Source organism: Schistocerca piceifrons, chromosome 1 (assembly GCF_021461385.2).
Source record: "Schistocerca piceifrons isolate TAMUIC-IGC-003096 chromosome 1, iqSchPice1.1, whole genome shotgun sequence".
Taxonomy (NCBI): domain Eukaryota; kingdom Metazoa; phylum Arthropoda; class Insecta; order Orthoptera; family Acrididae; genus Schistocerca; species Schistocerca piceifrons.
In genome coordinates, this window is record NC_060138.1 from 1063213555 (window position 1) to 1063233518 (window position 19964).

A 19964-nucleotide genomic window follows, 5' to 3' on the forward strand; every position below is an offset into this window, starting at 1 on the left:
GGCTGTACATCAGTGTCAGTAATAACTGTGCTTTCAGTACTAAGTGTTGAACTTCACTGACAATCCTGCCTTCAGATTTGAACACTAGTCTAAACCAGACGTGACACTATTTGGTGGAGATGCTGGGTAATTCAGGACATCTACATTACTGTAGCTTCAATTAGGTAACATAAAACCTCTTGCCTATAAGGACAAGAACCGGAACACAAGCAATACACCATCCCTATGCACAAGACAGATGGATTACAAAACAGCGGTAAGTCAGCTTGCTTTCTGGAGACTGGTCAGGACCCGACAAAATAACTGACATAATTCAACCGAGTCACCAAATACACGAGGTGGGATGACATTATGTGTTTGGCCAATATGTACTTCTACTTGGACGGCAGTGGTTAGAGGACAATGAACAGAAGCTCAGTAGTTGGGACAAATTCCAGGAAGAACTGAAGAATTTTTTGAGGGCAATCAGCAGCACATCTGTTCATCTAAAGAACAATGGAAGAACAGGGACCAATGTCACGGTGAAAAAACACAGTTGTACATACAGAATGTTTTGGCCCTACGTCACATCGTTAATCCCGGTATGACAGAAGCCAATGAAATCTCACATCTGATGAAAAGCACAGCAAAAGACATGTACCAAGCTCTTCTGGTAAAGGCTATCACAACAACAGAGGAATTCATCAAATGGTGCCAGTGAACAGAGGAAATGCAACAGGAAAAGAGCGAATGAAAGAGGTATAAGTTAATGCCAAATGTCGTCCCTATGGCAGTTGTGGAAAACCGCCATGACCTTGCTTGTCTCACACACCATACAGCATGAGAAAAGATACAGTAGTGTATGACAGCCAGAAATGTCACACTGAGTACATAAGACAATAAGGCATAGTGGCATTGAATGTCGACTTGATACGTTAGAAAGGAGCAACCAACCAATGCAGGTACAATCAACTCTGCCAAGTTAACAAATGTTTGCAGGACGGAGGACAACATATCAGTCTTGTTTTCACTGTGGATACATTGTGCACTACTGCACAGAAAAATGACAAGTATTTGATGGCTACTATGCAGCAAATGTCAACCATCGCAACAGTCCTACTCACGTCAGTCGACTGCAGACAATTATAGTCTACCTGCAAGAGGCCACTCCACAACATGTTGTAGCCATTCCCCGTCACTGGCAGAGGTATCAACCGCTTACTTAGTCACTGAATTCAGGAAAACTAAGCAAGGCAACAATCTATGAAGATGAAGCTGCAACGTAGATGACAGGAAATCTCACTGATATCATCAACAGCTTACTAGTCCAGGTGGTAGTCAACTCCAACAATGTCAAATGCTAATCATCAACAGCAAAAGAAGATGATGTAGTGCAATATGAAAGTGATTATGCTGAAGGTCACAAATGGGAAATACATCCAGCTGACAGGAACATGTCTTGCAAGAAAAACTGTCAATGAAATAACACAGCTCTTAGAATTTGTCATTTTAACAGAGTTTAGTCATGATGTTATTCTTGGATGGGCCTTCTTGTAGGTATCACAAGCGATCATATGAGGGGGTTCAAAAGAAAAGGTATGAAACAACACTGAAAGTATAACTGAAGTTGTCGTTCGAAAGTAATCACCGAAGGACTGAGCACAATTATCTTGGCTGTTTCACAAGCCAAAGGATTCCCCGTTTCCAGAATCCCTGTGGCTGTGAAAGGAGCCAGTCCTCCACTGTGCCCTTCAGTTCATGATCCAAGCTGAAGCACTTCCCACTGAAATGTTTTTTCAGTGGACCAAAAACGCAGAGGTTGCAGGGCAACATGTTCAGGCTGAAGGGTTGATGCTCAAGCTGGTCCCACTTGAACCAGTTGATGTGACCTGGGAGACATTTGGACATGAATTATTGTGGAGCAGAATAAACTCCCTCCATTAGCAGCCTGTTAATAAAGACTGTGCTGGGTTCCAGTTGTCAACTAAGGTGCACAGTTAAAACTGTGAAGATTTCATTGCTTGCAAAAAGTTACTTATGCTAACAAAAGAATCTCACATGCTAGTGATAGTCATAAATAAGGTACATGGCCAAAGAGAACTTTGCATCACTAATTCTCAAGTGCAGCCACAATTAATCCCTAAACACATGTGCACTGAGCAGCCAGTACAGTCCAGGAAGGTCAGCTTAGTGTCACTGAAGACAATACACAAGAGGAAGCAACTACCAAATTGCTAACACACGTATAAGTATTCAAAGAACTTTGACTGACAACCGAACTACAGGGACTTTACATGCATTGAGAATAGAAAATAGTGCATTGAGAATGGCTAGCAACTAGCCAAAATCTGGATTTGCGTAATGAAATCTAAAGAAAAAGGACGACTGATTGCTGCACTCTATAATTTATATACATAAAAAAATCTGAAATATTCATGTTTTTATAAAAAAACTGCACACACTGTACAAATCAGTTCTGATCTGGCTGTATGTTGGTGTTAGTAATGAATGTGCTTTCAGTACTTGGTTTTGAGCTTCACTGCTGACCCTGCCTTCATATTTGGACTTGATTCTGATTTAGATGTGACAATATGCATTGAGCTATAAGCACATAAGAGCATGATCAGAATCTATGCACTGCAATCTTGGTGCAAAAGTCAGTGTAAATATTCATATTTTGCTAAATATAATGAAATGTAATCTGCAAACAATCTGTCGAATTAGACAGATCACGCACTGACAATGGATACAAATGACAGTCAACACAGAACAATAGTAAAGGTGTGCAGCAAACATGTCTTGTTAATTTGAGTGCAACATTCATTACTTCATAGATGAACATACTCGACACTATACTTTTAATCAGCAACTAGTAGTATTAACCTTTAATACTGTTTGTTTTCCTACAATACAACAGTCAAATACTATCTAAAAAAAAACGTAATAGTGCAGGTAAGTCACTGAATTATCTGAAATTTCAACTATGTACTTTGTTTTAATCAATTTTATTTAAACGAATTCAAGGACAGAGTATCAATTGTAATAAAGACATAGACCATTGCTGAATCAATATGCAATTGTACAGAACACATGATAAGAGTAACTACAGAGAAAAAGAGGCTTACCAAATCTGTGTTCACATGTAATTTTTTCTGTTCATTCTCTCAGACATTGAGGATCTATTAGATGAAGGGCAGAATAAATTCTGAATTTAGTGCCCTATTAATACTGTACAAATTTTCAACTGTTCTGTTTTCCTTACCATTTTCTTCACCACATCATGGATGTACAATTTACACTGAGCATAGAATACTACTGATTAAAAAAGGTTCAGAGATGTTGAAATATTTCATGATTTTTGTAACTTCTACATCATCAGCCAAAGATCACAGTTGACACTAAAATACTGTACACTCACTCATTAGCTTAAACAACTATTTGTACCACCTCTGTGAATGTAGTACGGGAAAAATTACTGTATGTGTGCTTTGTACACAACCAATCTCACCATATCCCTTTCTTATGTTCCTTGCACAAGAAATGTGATGGAGGGAGTTTCCAGCCTGTCTGTAATACTGACTCTTTAATCTTACCAAAAAGCATTTCACAAAAAGAATGTCTGTCACTCCAAACCCCCCTCCCCTCCCCACCATCCTTCCACAACAAAACACATCTCTATGATATTCTTTTACATAATGAATTTTCCATTCTGAAATCTGAAACTCTTCTGCTCGTCTCTGCATTACTTTGATGTCCTGCTGTAATTCTACAATCTTTTCTGGTCTTCTTTGCAGCTGAAACTTTCTAACAATTCTTCCAGCGAAGACAGGTTGCTCTCTTTGTGTGTTTGTGTGTGTGTGTGTGTGTGTGTGTGTGTGTGTGTGTGTGTGTGTGTGTGAGAGAGAGAGAGAGAGAGAGAGAGAGAGAGAGAGAATACAAATAAATGCATATCATGTAAAAAGAAAAATCTGTTCACATAATTCACAGCTGATGTGCTGACCACCAGCAGAGCTACAGGTGTAGCTTCAAAGTAATAAATATGCTTGACCACACTTCTTGCAGTTTGCTTTTAAACTCGTCCAGCTGCATACCAGCCCCATATGACCATTGTGCCACATACATGATTTAGATATGACTGAGTAGCATAAATACGTGGCACAACAGAAACATTTAACAACCATATGCAGGTAGCAAATGGAGCTCACACTTCTAAAAATACTACGATTTTGATGTTGATACTCCAATTGCTTGTAGGCTGCTCCAATATCTAACATTCTCCTTATTGTCTACAAAACCTACTGGTAAAAATGTGAAATTCATGTTAAGCTAGTATTGTGCTGAACCAATACTCTAACGGGCATAAGCGCTTGACAGATAGACTTATCAAGACTAAAACATCTGCAACAATTCTAGAAATATATGATCCACTACACTAACCATTGCAAACCCTGATAACAGGGCTGATGTTTTGCTTGATGCTTTCAGCTTTGCTCTACTTAGCTGTAGTTTCCTCCATGATAAATACCCCGGAGTATGCAGGCCATCACCTGCATGGGACATCTTCTCCTGCAATTTTACACACCAATACATGTCAACTGTAACTACATGAAATTACACTAGCATTTATACAAAATATCACCAACTGCTCCTGTGCTGATAACATTTCAAACATACAGTAGAAGGGAGAATAATAACCTTTGTGAAGTGGTACTTTCAAAGAAATAAAATGAATAAAAACACAATAAAAGCAACAAAAGTACTTGCAGTTGAACAAATAAAGTTTAACACTATACCTGCAGATATAGCTGCACTAACACTTTCATCAGAAGTGACTATTGTAGTTCTAGATTGTTTACAAAGCACAGTAATATGTTCATGTCAAGTTTATTGCTCAACATTTTCATTGTTATTACTTCAAGAACACTGGTCTGAGCAAAACCCTCCCTAAACTGCAATACAATCTCCACAATGCTACAGTGGTATGCACGTAAGAAGGCAGCAGTATCATGCACAGAGGGACTCAATGACAGTGCCACTGTATTATCTGTCTTTGTCCCACATCACACTCTCCAGTTGTTGCCTATGTTGGTAACTGGCAATGCTGGAGAGGGGCAACACACTGGGCCCACTGTTTCTGCTTATTATTCTTGTTAGATAAATTTATAAGTTCAGAAAACCATTGCTGTTCCTTCTTAAGTTGTCCTGTTTGCTTTATGCCACCTTTAATGGACACTACTGAGAATCTTCACTACGCCCAAGTTACAATGAAAATCAACTCTAAATGTTCCATGTGCACCCCCAAAGGCAATGCTACAGTCGGAATATGGCAGAATAACTCTTGGCTGGAGCATCATGTGTTACATTGTCACTTTCCATTGTGCATCACCCACTGTCTTACATGCACACCACTATAGTATTTGTGAAAATAGGTCACACGAGAAAAAAAATGTAATACTAGTCAGATACGGTTACTAGGTTACCACCAAACGATCCATATGCATTAATGGAAACTTAAGATACAAATACATCTGTCAAACTGTGGAAAAGATATGCTGCACGAACATGTTTCAGTGTAAGTTATCAATATCTCTGAGCACATGTTGCTGTGTGCTACCATATTATTATTATGTGCGATTGGACCCATACGGATCACGCAAAGCTTTTCCGATTCAATTTTTTAATTCTCCAAACTTCTCTCATTCTTTCCCCATGAATTCTCTTTCTTTCCTCTGTCCATTTTTGTTCCCCCTGTCTCTTGCAAACTTCATTCTCGGGTTGTACTTTCCAACTATTGATTTTTTGCCTGTATACATTTCTGTTCATAACTTCTGAAGAATTTATTTGTGCATTTGCTAGATCTGTTTTGGTTTCTTGTATCCAGGGTATGGTTTTCAATTTTTCAATGTATATTAAAATTTTGTGGGAGAGTCTGGGTGTTGGGAGTCTGTGGATATGACCGTAAAATTTTAGTCTTCTTTTCCGGATGTCTGCGGCGAGGTTAGATAATTTTTCTGTAGTTTTCCGAGACTGTAACCTGTATCCATCTTCCGTTCTTTTTGGGCCAAGAATCTTCTGATAATTTTGCGTTCCTCTTTCAGGATGCCTTCCAGGTCGCCTTTTCTATGGAGTGTGAGTGTTTCGCTGGCATATAGTGCTTCGGGCTTGATTACTGTATTGTAGTGTCGTATTTTTGAGTGAATGGAGAGACACTTTTTATTGTAGATGTTGTGGGTTTTCCAGTATGCTCTTTTCAGTTTTTGCAGTCGAACTTTTTGTGCAGTTTTCTCTCCCCCTGTGGGTTCTAGGACCTCGCCTAAGTATTTAAATAGTGGAACTCTCTCAATTTGTCCATATTTTGTAGTCAGTTTTTGAGTTTCAAATTTGAGCAGATGAATTTGGTTTTTTGGAAGAAAATTTGTAGCCCAACTTTTTCGGCGCATTCTTTGAGAATGTCTATCTGTTTAATTGCTGTGGTCTCGTTTTCTGCTAGAATGGCCACGTCATCTGCAAATGCCAAGCATGAAATTTTAATACCATCTTTAGATCTTCCTAGTTGTATAGGCTTCCAGTAATTTTGATTCTTCAGTTCTTTTTCCCATTCTCGGATGACTTTGTCTAAGACAAGGTTGAAGAGGAGTGGAGACAAGCCGTCACCTTGTCTGACGCCGGTTTTGATCAGGAAGGGCTCTGATATTTCACCCAGGAATTTTATCTTAGAAGTTGTGTTTGTGAGCGTTTCTTTGATAAGGTTTAGGGTTTTCGGATCGAGTCCTAGCTCCTCAAGGATAATAAAGAGAGATTGCCTATCGATTGAATCATAAGCCTTTGCGAAATCAACAAAGGAACAAATGATCGGACTGTTTCTGACTGCTTTGTATTTTAGTGTTGTCTTCAAATTGAAAATTTGTTCTGCACAGGATCGGTGAGGGCGAAAGCCAGCTTGGTATTCACCAATACTGTGTTCAAGTTGTTCTTCGTGTTCGTTGAAGAAGACAAGCTGAGAGGATTTTATAAGTGACTTGGAGAAGGGAGATTCCTCGATAGTTGTTTATATCTGCCATGTCTCCCTTTTTATGCAGTGGATGAATTAGGGCGCATTTCCAATCTTCTGGTAGTTTTTCTGTCTGCCAAATGTCTGTGATGATTTGAGTGAGTTCTTTGAGGGAATTTGGTCCAAGATTTTTAAGTAGTTCTGCAGTGATATTATCTTCTCCGGTTGCCTTGTTGTTTTTCAGTCTATGAATATGTCTTTGGATCTCCTCTAGTGTAGGTGGTGGGGATTCTGGATTTGTGTAGATAGCAGTTTCTTGAGGGAATCTTGAAGAAGGTTCAGGGCAATTGAGGAGTCCGGAAAAGTATCTTGCCAGCTCCTCACAATTTTCCCAATTTGTGAGCGCTAGTTTTCCATCTGGTTTTCTGAAACATAGATTTCGTGAGCCGTATCCATTGATTCTCCCAGCAAAGGTCTTATAGAAGTCTCGTACATTATAGTTACGGAAATTTTCTTCAACAGACTCACACTGTTCCTTGAGGTACTTCCTCTTGACTTGTCTGATTGTTTTTGCCACTTGTCTTCTGGTGTTGTGGAAGTGATCTAGATTTTCAGGGGATTTTTTACTGTTATACTTCAGAAAGGCTTTCTTTCTTTCTTTCTTCCAGCGCTTTTTCACATCCAGAGTCCCACCAGGGGTGTTTTGTGTTCTTTTTCAATGGGATCAGTTCTTTTGCCTTCTTTGTAATTTTTGTTCGAAATTTTTCCCAAGAGTCAGCTGGTTCCTTTTCCCAGTCCTCCTTCAGATTGGTTTCTTTGATTGTTCGTGTGTCAAATTTCATCACGTGTGTTTTTTTCGGATAGAATTTTTTTGGGGTTAATTTCACTTTAATGCGTGTTAAGTAGTGGTCTGAGTCAATGTTCGCCCCTCTGCGGACTTGGACATCATGGATCTCTTTCTGTACGAAATAGGAGATGGCAATGTGGTCAATCTGATATTCGCCGATCTCTTGTATGGGGGACCTCCAGGTCTTTTGTTTTCTAGGTTTTTTTCTCAAAGATGTAGACATTATTTTTAGATTATTTTGTTGGCATAGTTCAATAAATCTCAGTCCGTTTCTGTTGGTGAATCTGTGTGCTGGATATTTTCCTACAGTTTTTTGGTGTTCTTTCTCTCTGCCAATTTGTGCACTGAAATTCCCATTAAGATTTTGATATCATCCCGGGGAATTTTGGCCATGACATCTTCAAGTTTAGTCCAGAATTTTTCAGTTTGTAGTTGGCGTTTTTTGTTGTCTATGTTTGTGGGTGCATGAGCATTTATCAATGTCTATTTCTTGTTGGCGCACTGGATACGCATGGTCATGAGGCGATTATTTATGGAAGAGACCTCTCTAATTGAGCCTAATATATTTCTGTGCACCGCAAATGCCATGCCCAGGAGTGGCGTACCATTGGCAATTCGTTTGTCAGTCTTGCTCTTGAAGATGCGATAGTTTCCATAGTCTATTGTACTTTAATCCGTGAATCTAGTTTCTTGTAACGCTAAGATCTTAATTTTTTGTTGGTCTAGCTCTGTTACTAAGTTGTGTAATTTTCCAGGTTGAATTAGGGTCTGAATGTTAAAGGTACCAATGTACATGGGAACCTTGGGACGAAGTTTGCTTGAGAACTCTGATCGTGATGGCCCGGGTTCCCCAGAATCCGAAAACCCAGTTGTCGTCTGTCGACGAGTGGACTGGTTACCACCTGGGGTAATTCTGTCATTACTCTCACGAATCGTGATAGCTTGTAAGTTTTGGTCCAGTGTTTCCACTGGGTGTTTAGAACCAGGGATTGTCAGTTCCTGGAGCATATAATACAGCCGCACCTACTAGATGGACAGACGCTGACCTCGCTGCCGCTCGACTCGAGTGCAGACCCATTGAGGATTTGGAATGTGAGATTTTTTTTCAAGGTTTTCTCCTATAGATCCGCCGTGTTCTGCGTTAACAGGGCCACCTCGTGTAGGATGTGGCTCTTTACCACGCACGGACGGTCTTGGACTGTGCTGTGTGCTACCATATTTATATCAGAGCTTCAGAAATCAGACTTGCCCCCTGACACATTTTACACAAATTACAGTCAGCTTCTGAACTGTGAATGCAAAACTAATAAATCAAAAGTTTAAAATGTTATTGAAAGGTATGAAAATATCTACGCTATTTTAGGAAGATTCTGGTGTAAGATAAGAGATGTGTTTTTTAATCCCTCCCACCTCTCCCCCAATCAATGAAAGTGGCATTTTTCTCCACTTTGACTGTATGTTTATGGAGATCTCTTCCCAGATGCACATTGGTTTCAATTCTTAAGGCCATTGCTGAGTGTTCAGCCAGATTGAGGTGCCATACATACGCAGCAAACTCACATCATGGTTTACATACCAAGCTGTCTGTGATGGTACGAGAGAGGTTCTGTGCATGTAAGGCAGAAAAATGCTTCATCCTACCTGAAGTGCACTCACTGGCTGACTGTCAAACTATCATAAACTGTACAACATGTAAATAACTGTAAGTGATAGTGCAACAATTTACTGCCACTTTCATGTGCTGCAGTTACCAACCATTTCCATTAGTTGTCAATAGTGTCACAGTAAAACAGGTTCTTATATGTGTGCTGTAGGCCACATACATAAGGAAAAGACTTACAGAGCTTCTTTTCAACTGCACAGAACTCAGTACCTTGTTACTACAAGCTATTAGGAAGATTCTATACCTTGTGCTTTCACAAAAAATCTGTTGCTATCTTCTTCATCCTACAACATTTGCTGCGCATGCGTATGCGCGCCCACACACACACACACACACACACACACACACGCACACACACACACACACACACACACACACACACACACACACACACACACGCCTTAGAATTTCTTTCTGCCTCTATTTTTCTTCTTATATTTTAAATTATTATATTACTGCTCTCTTACTACAATTCAGTGGAACAGCTAAAGAAGAAACAATATTTCAGTTTTATATTCAGAGCTAGTTGTGCACTCATCATCTAGAACATTATGACTACCAATCCATTATCGATATAAACCCGTCCATACGATAGCAGCATCACCTGATGAGGACTGACAGCTAGTCAGACACAGGCATGGTGCATGTATATCAGTGAGTGTGCTGTCCACGAGTAGAATGGGAAAGATACGCTATCTACCTCAGTTTGACAAAGGGCAGACTGTAATGGCCCAGAGACTTGACATGAGCATTTCAGAAATTACATGACCTGTAAGGTGTTTGAGGAGCGTTGTCGTGATCATCTTCAACACGTAGCACAACCAAGGTGAAACCACATTCTGACATAGTGGGGTTGGGCGGCCACCCCTCATTACAGATGTCGGACATAGTAGGTTGGGCAGACTAGTAAAACAGGATAGTGGACAAACTGAGCTGGAACTAACAACAGACTTTAATGCGGGGAAGAGTACAAGTGTGTCTGAACACACAGTGCACTGAATGCTGCTAATGAAGGACCTCTGTAGCCAACAATTCATGCATGTGCCAATGTTAACACAACAACATCAGCAATTACAACTAAAAAGGGCACACGACTATCGGCACTGAACATTGGCACAGTGGTAGAGGGTGGCGTGGTCAGATGAATCCTGATACCTTCTTCATCGTACCAGTGGGAGGGCGTGAAACCATCATCTTCCAGGGGAACAGCCCCTTTACACCTGTACTGCAGGATGGAGGCAAGCTGGCAGTGGCTCCATTACACTCTGGGGAACATTCACGTGGGCATCCATAGGTCCAGTAGAGCCCGTGCAAGGCACGATGACAGCCAAGGAGTATCATACACTGGTTGCACACCATGTACACCCCTTCATGACGATCATGTTTTCCGACGGCAGTTACATTTTTCAACAAGATAATGCGCCACGTCACAAGGCCAGGAGTGGGATGGAGTGAGTAGAGGAACACAGTGGTAAGTTCCAATTGATGTGCTGGCCCCCTGAACTTGCCAGATCTGAACCTTATCAAACACACCTGGGATGCGACTGAACGTAGTGTCAGAGCTCACTGACCCCCCCCCCCCCCCCTTCTTGGAATTTACAGGCATTAGGTTACTTGTATGTGCAGATGTAGGGTGAGCTCCCTCCAGGGATGCACCAATGCCTCACTGCTTCCATGGAACAATGTGTTGCCGCTGTTATCTGTGCCAAAGGTGGAAAGACTGGCTATTACATAGGTGGTCACGATGTTCTGGCTGATCAGTGTATACTAGAGTGTAATGTATGCCTCGTGATCATACATTTATAATATTTATGAAAACTTCAGTAGAACAAATGACTAATGGGAAAAGAAATTCTGACAGGATACAAATTAACAGCAAACATGCAGAGATGTTAAGCAGAAGCCTAAACTCTGTTACACTTCTCTGTTACACTCCTCCCCCCCCCAAATACACACAAAGACACTAACAAGCACATGCCTCTGAACTGGATAACATTGTTCTTTCATGATATGGTTGTTATAGCGTACACAGAATCTTCTGTAATCATTCCTTTGCAGAGAGTATATTAGAGTAAAGCACAAGCACTTTAAAATATGCTTTATGATAATACTGGGAAGGTAAAGGGTCTATTTAGATGAATTTTTCTTTAATCCAGTCTATTTTTTTCTACCATCAATCTTCTGACTCTGATGCGGTCCTCCATGAATTTCTATCCTGTGTCAAACTCTTCATCCCAGAGCAGCACTTGTAAACTACGTCCTCAATTATTTTGTGGATTTATTACAATTTCTGTCTTCCTCTACAGTTTTTACCCTCTACAGCTCCCTCTAGCACCACGGATATTACTCCCTGATATTTTAACTTATGTCCTATCATCCTGCTCCTTCTTGTCAGTGGTTTCCATATCTTCCTTTTCCTTGCTAATTCTGTGGAGAACCTCCTCATTCCTTACCCTATTACACATCTCAAATGCTTCTATTTTCTTCTGTTCCAGTTTTCCCACAGTCAATGTTTTGCTACCACACAATACCGTACTCCAAAGGCACAGTCTCAGAAATTCCTTCCTCATATTAAGGAATATGTTTCATACTAGTTGACTTTCCTTGGCAAGGAATGCCCTTTTTGCTAGTGCTAGCCAACTTTTGATATCCTCTTTGCTCCATTCATCATGGATCATGGGTTATTTTACTGCCTAGGTAGCAGAATTTCTTAAGATTCATCTACTTCATGACCAGCAGTCCTGATGTAAAGTTTCTCACTGTTCTCAGTTCTGCTACTTCTCATTAATTTCCTCTTTCTTCGATATACTCTCGGTTCATATTATGTACTCATTAGACTGTTCACTGCATTCAGTGAAGCCTGTAATTCTACTTCACTTTCACTCAAGATAGCAATGTCATCAGCGAATCGTATCTTTGATATCCTTTCGCCCTGGATTTTAATTCCACTCTTGAACCTTTCTTTTAATTCTGACATTGCTTCTTCAATGTACAGATGAACAGTAGGGATGAAAGACTACATCCCTGTCTTACACCCTTTTTAATCAGAGCACTTCGTACTTGGTCTTCCACTCTTATTATTTCCTTTGGTTTTTGTACATGTTGTATGTTACCCATCTCTCCCTATAGCTTACCCATACTTCTCAGAATTTTGAACATCTTGCATCATTTTACATTGTCGAATGCTTTTCAAGGTCCATAAATCCTATGAATCCACCTTGATTTTTCTTTAGTCGTGCTTCCATTATCAACTGCCTATCTGGTGCCTTCACCATTCCTAAAGCCAAACTAATCATCAGTTTATAATGATAGTCAAAAGTATTTTAGATGAAGCACAGGTAAATGCTTTACCACATATTTGTTTTTGTTATGTCATAACAGATGAATACGACGTGGATTGATGGTTCAGCAAGGAGTGTTTGGACCAAGTTAAGACAAATTCAAATTCAGAATTTAACCCTCAATAAATACTTCATTTTTTTCTAGTTCTTTGTTATTTTCACCTTTGTAAACACTTAGTGTAGGTGACATTCTTGTTTGGATTCCATGTTAAAATGTAAATTTTTGTAAGGATAAACATGTTTATAGGTTGGGAAAAGGAAAAGTTGTATCATTTCCAATAGGACCATGTCTAATAGGGATGTTTCACAAATCTTTGAGGAGAGGGCCATTTTCTTTTCAATAAATGAACAACAGCAGTAATGATATTGGTTGCCATTGGGTGTCTCAATGGCTGGTGGGTGTTCTCAACACCAATCACTCCCTGACGATAATTCCTTTCTTCAGATCATTGCCACAAAACTTTTTCTGTGACAACATACATCTCAATACTTTTCTGGACATGTACACCTCACTGCTACACACCCATGACCCATAAGTTTACTAGACACACAATTGACAGAAAATGTACTTCCTCTGTCAATCAATACAAACTAACTGAGAATTTGAAATGATGCAGCACGGCAAGCAAAACCAAAGAAAAATTGGGCTAATTCCCTTCCATTCTCTCAGTTCTTATACTAAAACAGTCCATCCCCTTTGACTTTATTTCTTGTTAGCTCTCTTCAGTTCCCACCAAAATCTGAATACCACCAGAACTGTATCTAAGAAAGGTGGTTACATGGTATCAACATCTGGTAAATTTATTCAATTTCTTTCACTCAGTAACCTTATAGGGGCATAATAACCTTAGTGATACTCACGCATAGGCAATTTTTTTCTGCAGTCAAAAACTCTAATTTTTTAAGTATGCTCAATTTCTGGTTGATTTTCTGTACTACAGTACAATTTCAATGTTACACCTTTTCAAGTATGTAGACACATTTATTGACTGCAGTTAATAATTACATCTAGGTACTTGGAAAGCCAAAATTGTACAACACCAAACTCAAAATTGACAGCTGCAGGCAGTATGGAATCACTCAAAATTTCTAAGCAACTGTGGACACAGATTTAAAGACACTCATGAAATTTCTTGAATTTAAGTGAATTCACCCCTGCCACCACCCTTCAACACAAACAATTAATGTGGTCCCATCACTCATTTAGCTTAAGGTAGTTATTCAAAAACAGCTATTGACATTTGTTACTTTTTAAGTTCTCGCACCTTGTGTATCATCTAATCCAGAGTTTAGAGTGATCTTTCCTATTTCCAAAAAATTTTATAACCTACTCTGTTTTCCTATTTTCAGTATCTCCTTTCTCTCTATGAAGGAAATATTTTCTTGTCCTTTTTTCAGAAATGCCTGTAGTCCGTAATCCTATTGTTCTGGTTTCAGCAACTAGAAAGAGGATGCTCCTCTCCTGTCTGAAATATTGTTGTTAATTATTTTTGTCTTCCATTTGGATTGAGAACACTATTATACGGCAATTCAGAAAGAATGTCACATAACTTGTGTAGCGATTCTACATGTGAAAATAAATTGAAAAGTTTCTATGAACATGTATCTGATTTTCGATTGCTGTGAACCTGGAGCAGGTTGAAGACTTCACATGTGTATGAATGCATACGAAAGACAAGTGTGAATATTCCTTGCCGAAATGCTGTGTATATGCTGTGGTGGACAGATAATGGTGGGACAGACGACTGATCTATCCTATAAGAGGTATGGGGGTTCTCCAACAAATGGAAGCACAGCGACATGGCACTGACGCAATAGCTGCAAGCATACCCAGTGTGCAACTGTGGGATGTATCAGTGAGCAGTCATGAGGCCATATGCGTGTCATGCACAAGTGTTGTTTAACTGAGCAAGTCTACTGTGTTTGTGAAAAATCAACATATCGCATACATTCATCCATAAAGAATATGCAGACATCCTGTTTGTACACAGGTACTGTAACGGCTGTGCCAGGGTACTTCCAAGGATTTTTCAAAGATTACGCGAATCCGGAACATTACCCAAAACACACATAATATCAGAATGTGAGGCTTCCCAGTCAGTTGTGGAAAGGGAAGACATTATTGCAATGGTACAATGGACTCCCACCACCAGTGCATGGTGCAATACCCATCAGTTCGATATTCCGTTAATGTGAGTACGATGTACGTTACATTCCAAGGGCTTCTACCCGCTCCATGTGCAGCCAATGCACCATCTGCATCCAGGTGGCTCAGTAAGCGGACAACGATTTTGTGAATTGTTAGCTTTACATAGAGCCAAATGCAATATATTTTATTTGCAGATGACACTACATTTACATGCAATGGTGTCCACACCCACAATTTGCATACACGGGCAATGGAGAAGCCACATGACACTATGGAAACAATATTCTAAGTTAGGTTCTCGGTGAACGTCTGATATGGTATGACTGATGACCCCGTGATACGACCTGCATTCCTGCCAAATCGCATGACAGCCGCAGCATAAGCACATATTCCAATAGAAGACCTTCCTGCACTTTTGGAAGACCTGACATTAAAGCACTGATGACAAATGTACTTGAAACATGCTGGATCACTGATTCACTGTACCAACAAGTATCTCAGTATCCGAATAATACATTTCCTCAGTGGTGGAGTGGCTGTGGCAGATCCATTAACTGGCCTGCTAGATCATCCAACCTAACCCCACTAGACTTCTGTTTATGGGACTGGTGAAATGGGGATGAGTACGCTAAGAAGGTGAATAAACATGAAGAACTTGTCGCACACATCACCGACGCTGCTGCCCTCATTAAAGCATGCCCAGATGATGTTCGATGTGCAACACAACACACCCTCCAACGCATTGACAAATGCATGGAGACTGGTGGGGGACTTTCTGAACACCTCTTGTAGGGTAGATCAGTCATCTTCACCACCATAGCACCTACACAGTATTTTGTTATGTCTTCATGATCATTCATGGATGTGTGTAGTTTTCAACCTGCTCCCGTTCCACAAAGACTGAAAATCAGAAACATGTTCATATGACTTTTTTGGCTTATTTTCACATTACAATCCCTTCACAAATTATGTGACTATTCCTTCTGAATCACCCTATTTAATTTGTAACATTTCCCTATGCAAACACATTCTATGGGCAACAGTGTCATGAGTAAATAGTCAGATTATAAATAGAAGATCCATTCACATGTCTGCATTTCCACACTGCTTCATTAGGTATAATATTTATAAAATTATAAAATTTCTGTTTCAGTTTAACGGCATCTTCATGTTACTGACATTTTATTTTTTTTACAGCTTTTACTATTATACCTGTTCTAGAATCACTGTTAACTTTAGATGTAATGTCACATTATGCATATAACAGTACTTGATTCTAATACACCATTACATTTCTGGTATTTTGACATACTAATATTGATGAGAATTATGTGGAACATGGTGTAGTATTAATTATATTTAAACCTGTCACATACTATTTCAAAGCACTACAAAGTAATCAATGGAACATGATCAAATTTCTCATTAAGATTTATTTCAACTCAAAATCAAGCATTATCATTCGAAATAAAAACGTGTATTAAATAGTTTATATTATCAGAGAAACTGATTTGGGATGAGTTTGGTTTCAAAATGGCACATGCAAGCATATTAAGGTAGCTTAAATGTTAATTTTTTCAAGTTCAAGGAAACAGAGATAAGAGAATACTGTTACGTGGCCAATTTATAATACATTTAATTTCACATTTTATGTAAGCAACAAAATGATAATATAGCAAATAAAGCAATCTAACTTTTACTACATTGTAAATAAAGCATTGACCTTTATACATGCTTTCTGTTGACTCATTCACCTTTCAGTATGCTATATCCTACAGTAAAATAAGAGATACAGTACTACTGAAAATAAAATATTTCAGAATGCTTCTTATTCGCCAATTGAGGGAACTATATCAATACAAACATGAGCATAGCATCATAGTTGTGATTTTCTTGGCATGGTTGATAAATAGTATACTTCTGGGTGTTCTGCGAAGTAGTTTCCATTTTGTGCAGAAAATGGAAACAACTACTTTATAAAACACCTGGAAGTACACTAGTCAGTATCATAGTTCATTATTCCAGTCTTCTGCTACAAGTATTTCCTTACTCAGAAAGGAAGGGACAGTCACCATTAGATAAGACGACTCGAAATATTTGCATCACCTAGAGAAACTATAAATGTACTAAAAGAATAATGCTATGAAAATGTTTGTTGATTTTGTTAGATGTTCAATAATTTGATGGTGCAGTGCAGTCAGTAACCAGAGAGCATATAATCTCTGCTCCTACTTTTTTCATTTTTCGATTTTATACTGAACTATGTTACATTCTAATTATAAATTTCTGGTAAGTACGAAAAAATTACTGAAAAATATTCAAACTGAAAAAGAAGATCACCTACCCAATTCTTGACTTGTCTGCAAATTTGACCTCCGGTCACTGAGACTGAGAAGTACTTGGCTGCGATGTGCAATAATTACAGTAGCGTGGATATGAGGAATCTTGTGTAAGTCTAGCAAACGAAAAACAAAATAGCGTTCAAGGAAAAGTGCAATTATTACTATACCACTCTCTAACTGTCCTACAAAATGAGTTATGCAGGTCCAAACATCTGAGACATGGCACTAACAAGCATGAACTGTCTGTTACATAAACAGCAAAGCCATGAAGCATGTTTTTGTAGTGTTGATATGAAGCAAAATCACAAATTATTACTTTAACTAAAAGGATGTAAAACAATATACTGTGTCAAGCTTCAATGTAAACCGAACTGTATGTATTACTTTACTGACGAGCTTTTCATACCAAAGTAGTGCAAACAAAATATAATTCTGATAATTACAACAGAGATTACTTTTGTATCCATGCAGCCACATAAAGAACTTCATGAAAACACTAAGAAGACTGGCAACATCATAAATAACAGATTCAAAACACATTGTGTCAGTAAGAAGCAAAACACGACAAGAAAAGCATACAGAACATTTTACCAATCTACTATTACTGTTCATAATGCAAAGCAAAAATGTGAGACAACTGTGGCACAGCAGAACATTTAACTGCATATTTAGTGTAAAATTACACTGCCATAAAGGGAGACACCACTTGCAAGTTATCAGCTAAACACAATATCACATTTAATAATTTCAACAGTCATAAACAAGCATTACGCACCATTTAAATAACTGATACATAGTTTATTCAACAATACAGCAAAGCACGGCTTAAAGCAGCAGATCAATTCCCTGCAGTTTTTCAGGTTCAATGAAACACAAGCTACATCACAATTAGCTTGGATATAACAACCACTCCACTGTTGTCACATCTACAACGAATCATTCCCATCTAGAACTTAGCTCAAGAAATAAACAGACGACGGATAGGCGTGACCACACAATTTGAATCAGACTGTAAACTCAAATTTTGCCGATAATTGCCAAATGTAGTTACACTGAAAAATGTTTTATGTGGCTCTTGTAGACTTCTGAATAACATAACATATATATGTCTAAAAACAAAGATGATGTGACTTACCAAACAAAAGTGCTGGCAGGTCGATAGACACACAAACAAACACAAACATACACACAAAATTCAAGCTTTCGCAATAAACGGTTGCTTCATCAGGAAAGAGGGAAGGAGAGGGAAAGGCGAAAGGATGTGGGTTTTAAGGGAGATGGTAAGGAGTCATTCCAATCCCGGGAGCGGAAAGACTTACCTTAGGGAGAAAAAAGGACACACACACACACACACACACACACACACACACACACACACACACACACACAGACATTTGTAAAGGCAAAGAGTTTGGGCAGAGATGTCAGTCGAGACGGAAGTAGAGGCAAAGATGTCGTTGAAAGACAGGTGAGGTATGAGCAGCGGCAAATTGGAATTAGCGGAGATTGAGGCCTGGCGGGTAACGAGAAGAGAGGATATACTGAAGGGCAAGTTCCCATCTCCAGAATTCTGACAGGTTGGTGTTAGTGGGAAGTATCCAGATAACCCGGACGGTGTAACACTGTGCCAAGATGTGCTGGCCGTGCACCGAGGCATGTTTAGCCACAGGGTGATCCTCATTACCAACAAACACTGTCTGCCTGTGTCCATTCATGCGAATGGACACTGTCATTCATTCGCATGAATGGACACAGGCAGACAGTGTTTGTTGGTAATGAGGATCACCCTGTGGCGAAACATGCCTTGGTGCACGGCCAGCACATCTTGGCACAGTGTTACATCGTCCGGGTTATCTGGATACTTCCCACTAACACCAACCTGTCAGAACTCCGAAGATGGGAACTTGCCCTTCAGTATATCCTCTCTTCTCGTTACCCGCCAGGCCTCAACCTCCGCTAATTTCAAGTTGCCGCCGCTCATACCTCACCTGTCATTCAACGGCATCTTTGCCTATGTACTTCTGCCTCGACTGACATCTCTGCCCAAACTCTTTGCCTTTACAAATGTCTGCTTGTGTCTGTGTATGTGCGGATGGATGTGTGTGTGTATGCGAGTGTATACCTGTCCTTTTTTCCCCCTAAGGTAAGTCTTTCCGCTCCCGGGATTGGAGTGACTCCTTACCGTCTCCCTTAAAACCCACATCCTTTTGTCTTTCCCTCTCCTTCCCTCTTTGCTGATGAAGCAACCGTTTGTTGTGAAAGCTTGAATTTTGTGTGTATGTTTGTGTTTGTTTGTGTGTGTATCAACCTGCCAGTACTTTTGTTTGGTATGTCACATCATCTTTGTTTTTAGATATATTTTTTTCCCACGTGGAATGTTTCCCTCTATTATATTCATAACATATATATGTCATTATGTATGACAGAGCTACTCTGGTGTAGAAGAAAGACAAAAATGGAGTTATAATAATTCATGTATGTACTAGATCATCTATAATACAATATAGTGTACTGCTAATTTGATGGAGAATCATATAAATATCATCTGCAAGCAATCAACAGTTCCTATCAGTGTCAAGAAACTTGGCTGTAAAAACAAAAACTGTCAAATGAAAAAAATGGCTCTGAGCACTATGGGACTTAACATCTGTG

At 39.3% G+C, this 19964-nt stretch overlaps 1 protein-coding gene across 4 annotated transcripts in view; it reads right to left on the bottom strand.

Moving 5' to 3' along the window:
- The window catches only part of LOC124753909 (calcium release-activated calcium channel protein 1-like), a 256973-nt gene that overhangs the window by 114986 nt on the left and 122023 nt on the right, over window positions 1–19964 (bottom strand). Inside the window, exon 3 of one of the 4 annotated variants that reach the window (XM_047249022.1) lies at window positions 4417–4545. The exons of the other annotated variants lie outside the window; for them this stretch is intronic. Within the exon in view, the coding sequence (XP_047104978.1) occupies window positions 4417–4545 (129 nt within the window). The remainder of the gene's footprint in view (window positions 1–4416; window positions 4546–19964) is intronic. 4 annotated transcript variants of the gene reach the window in all.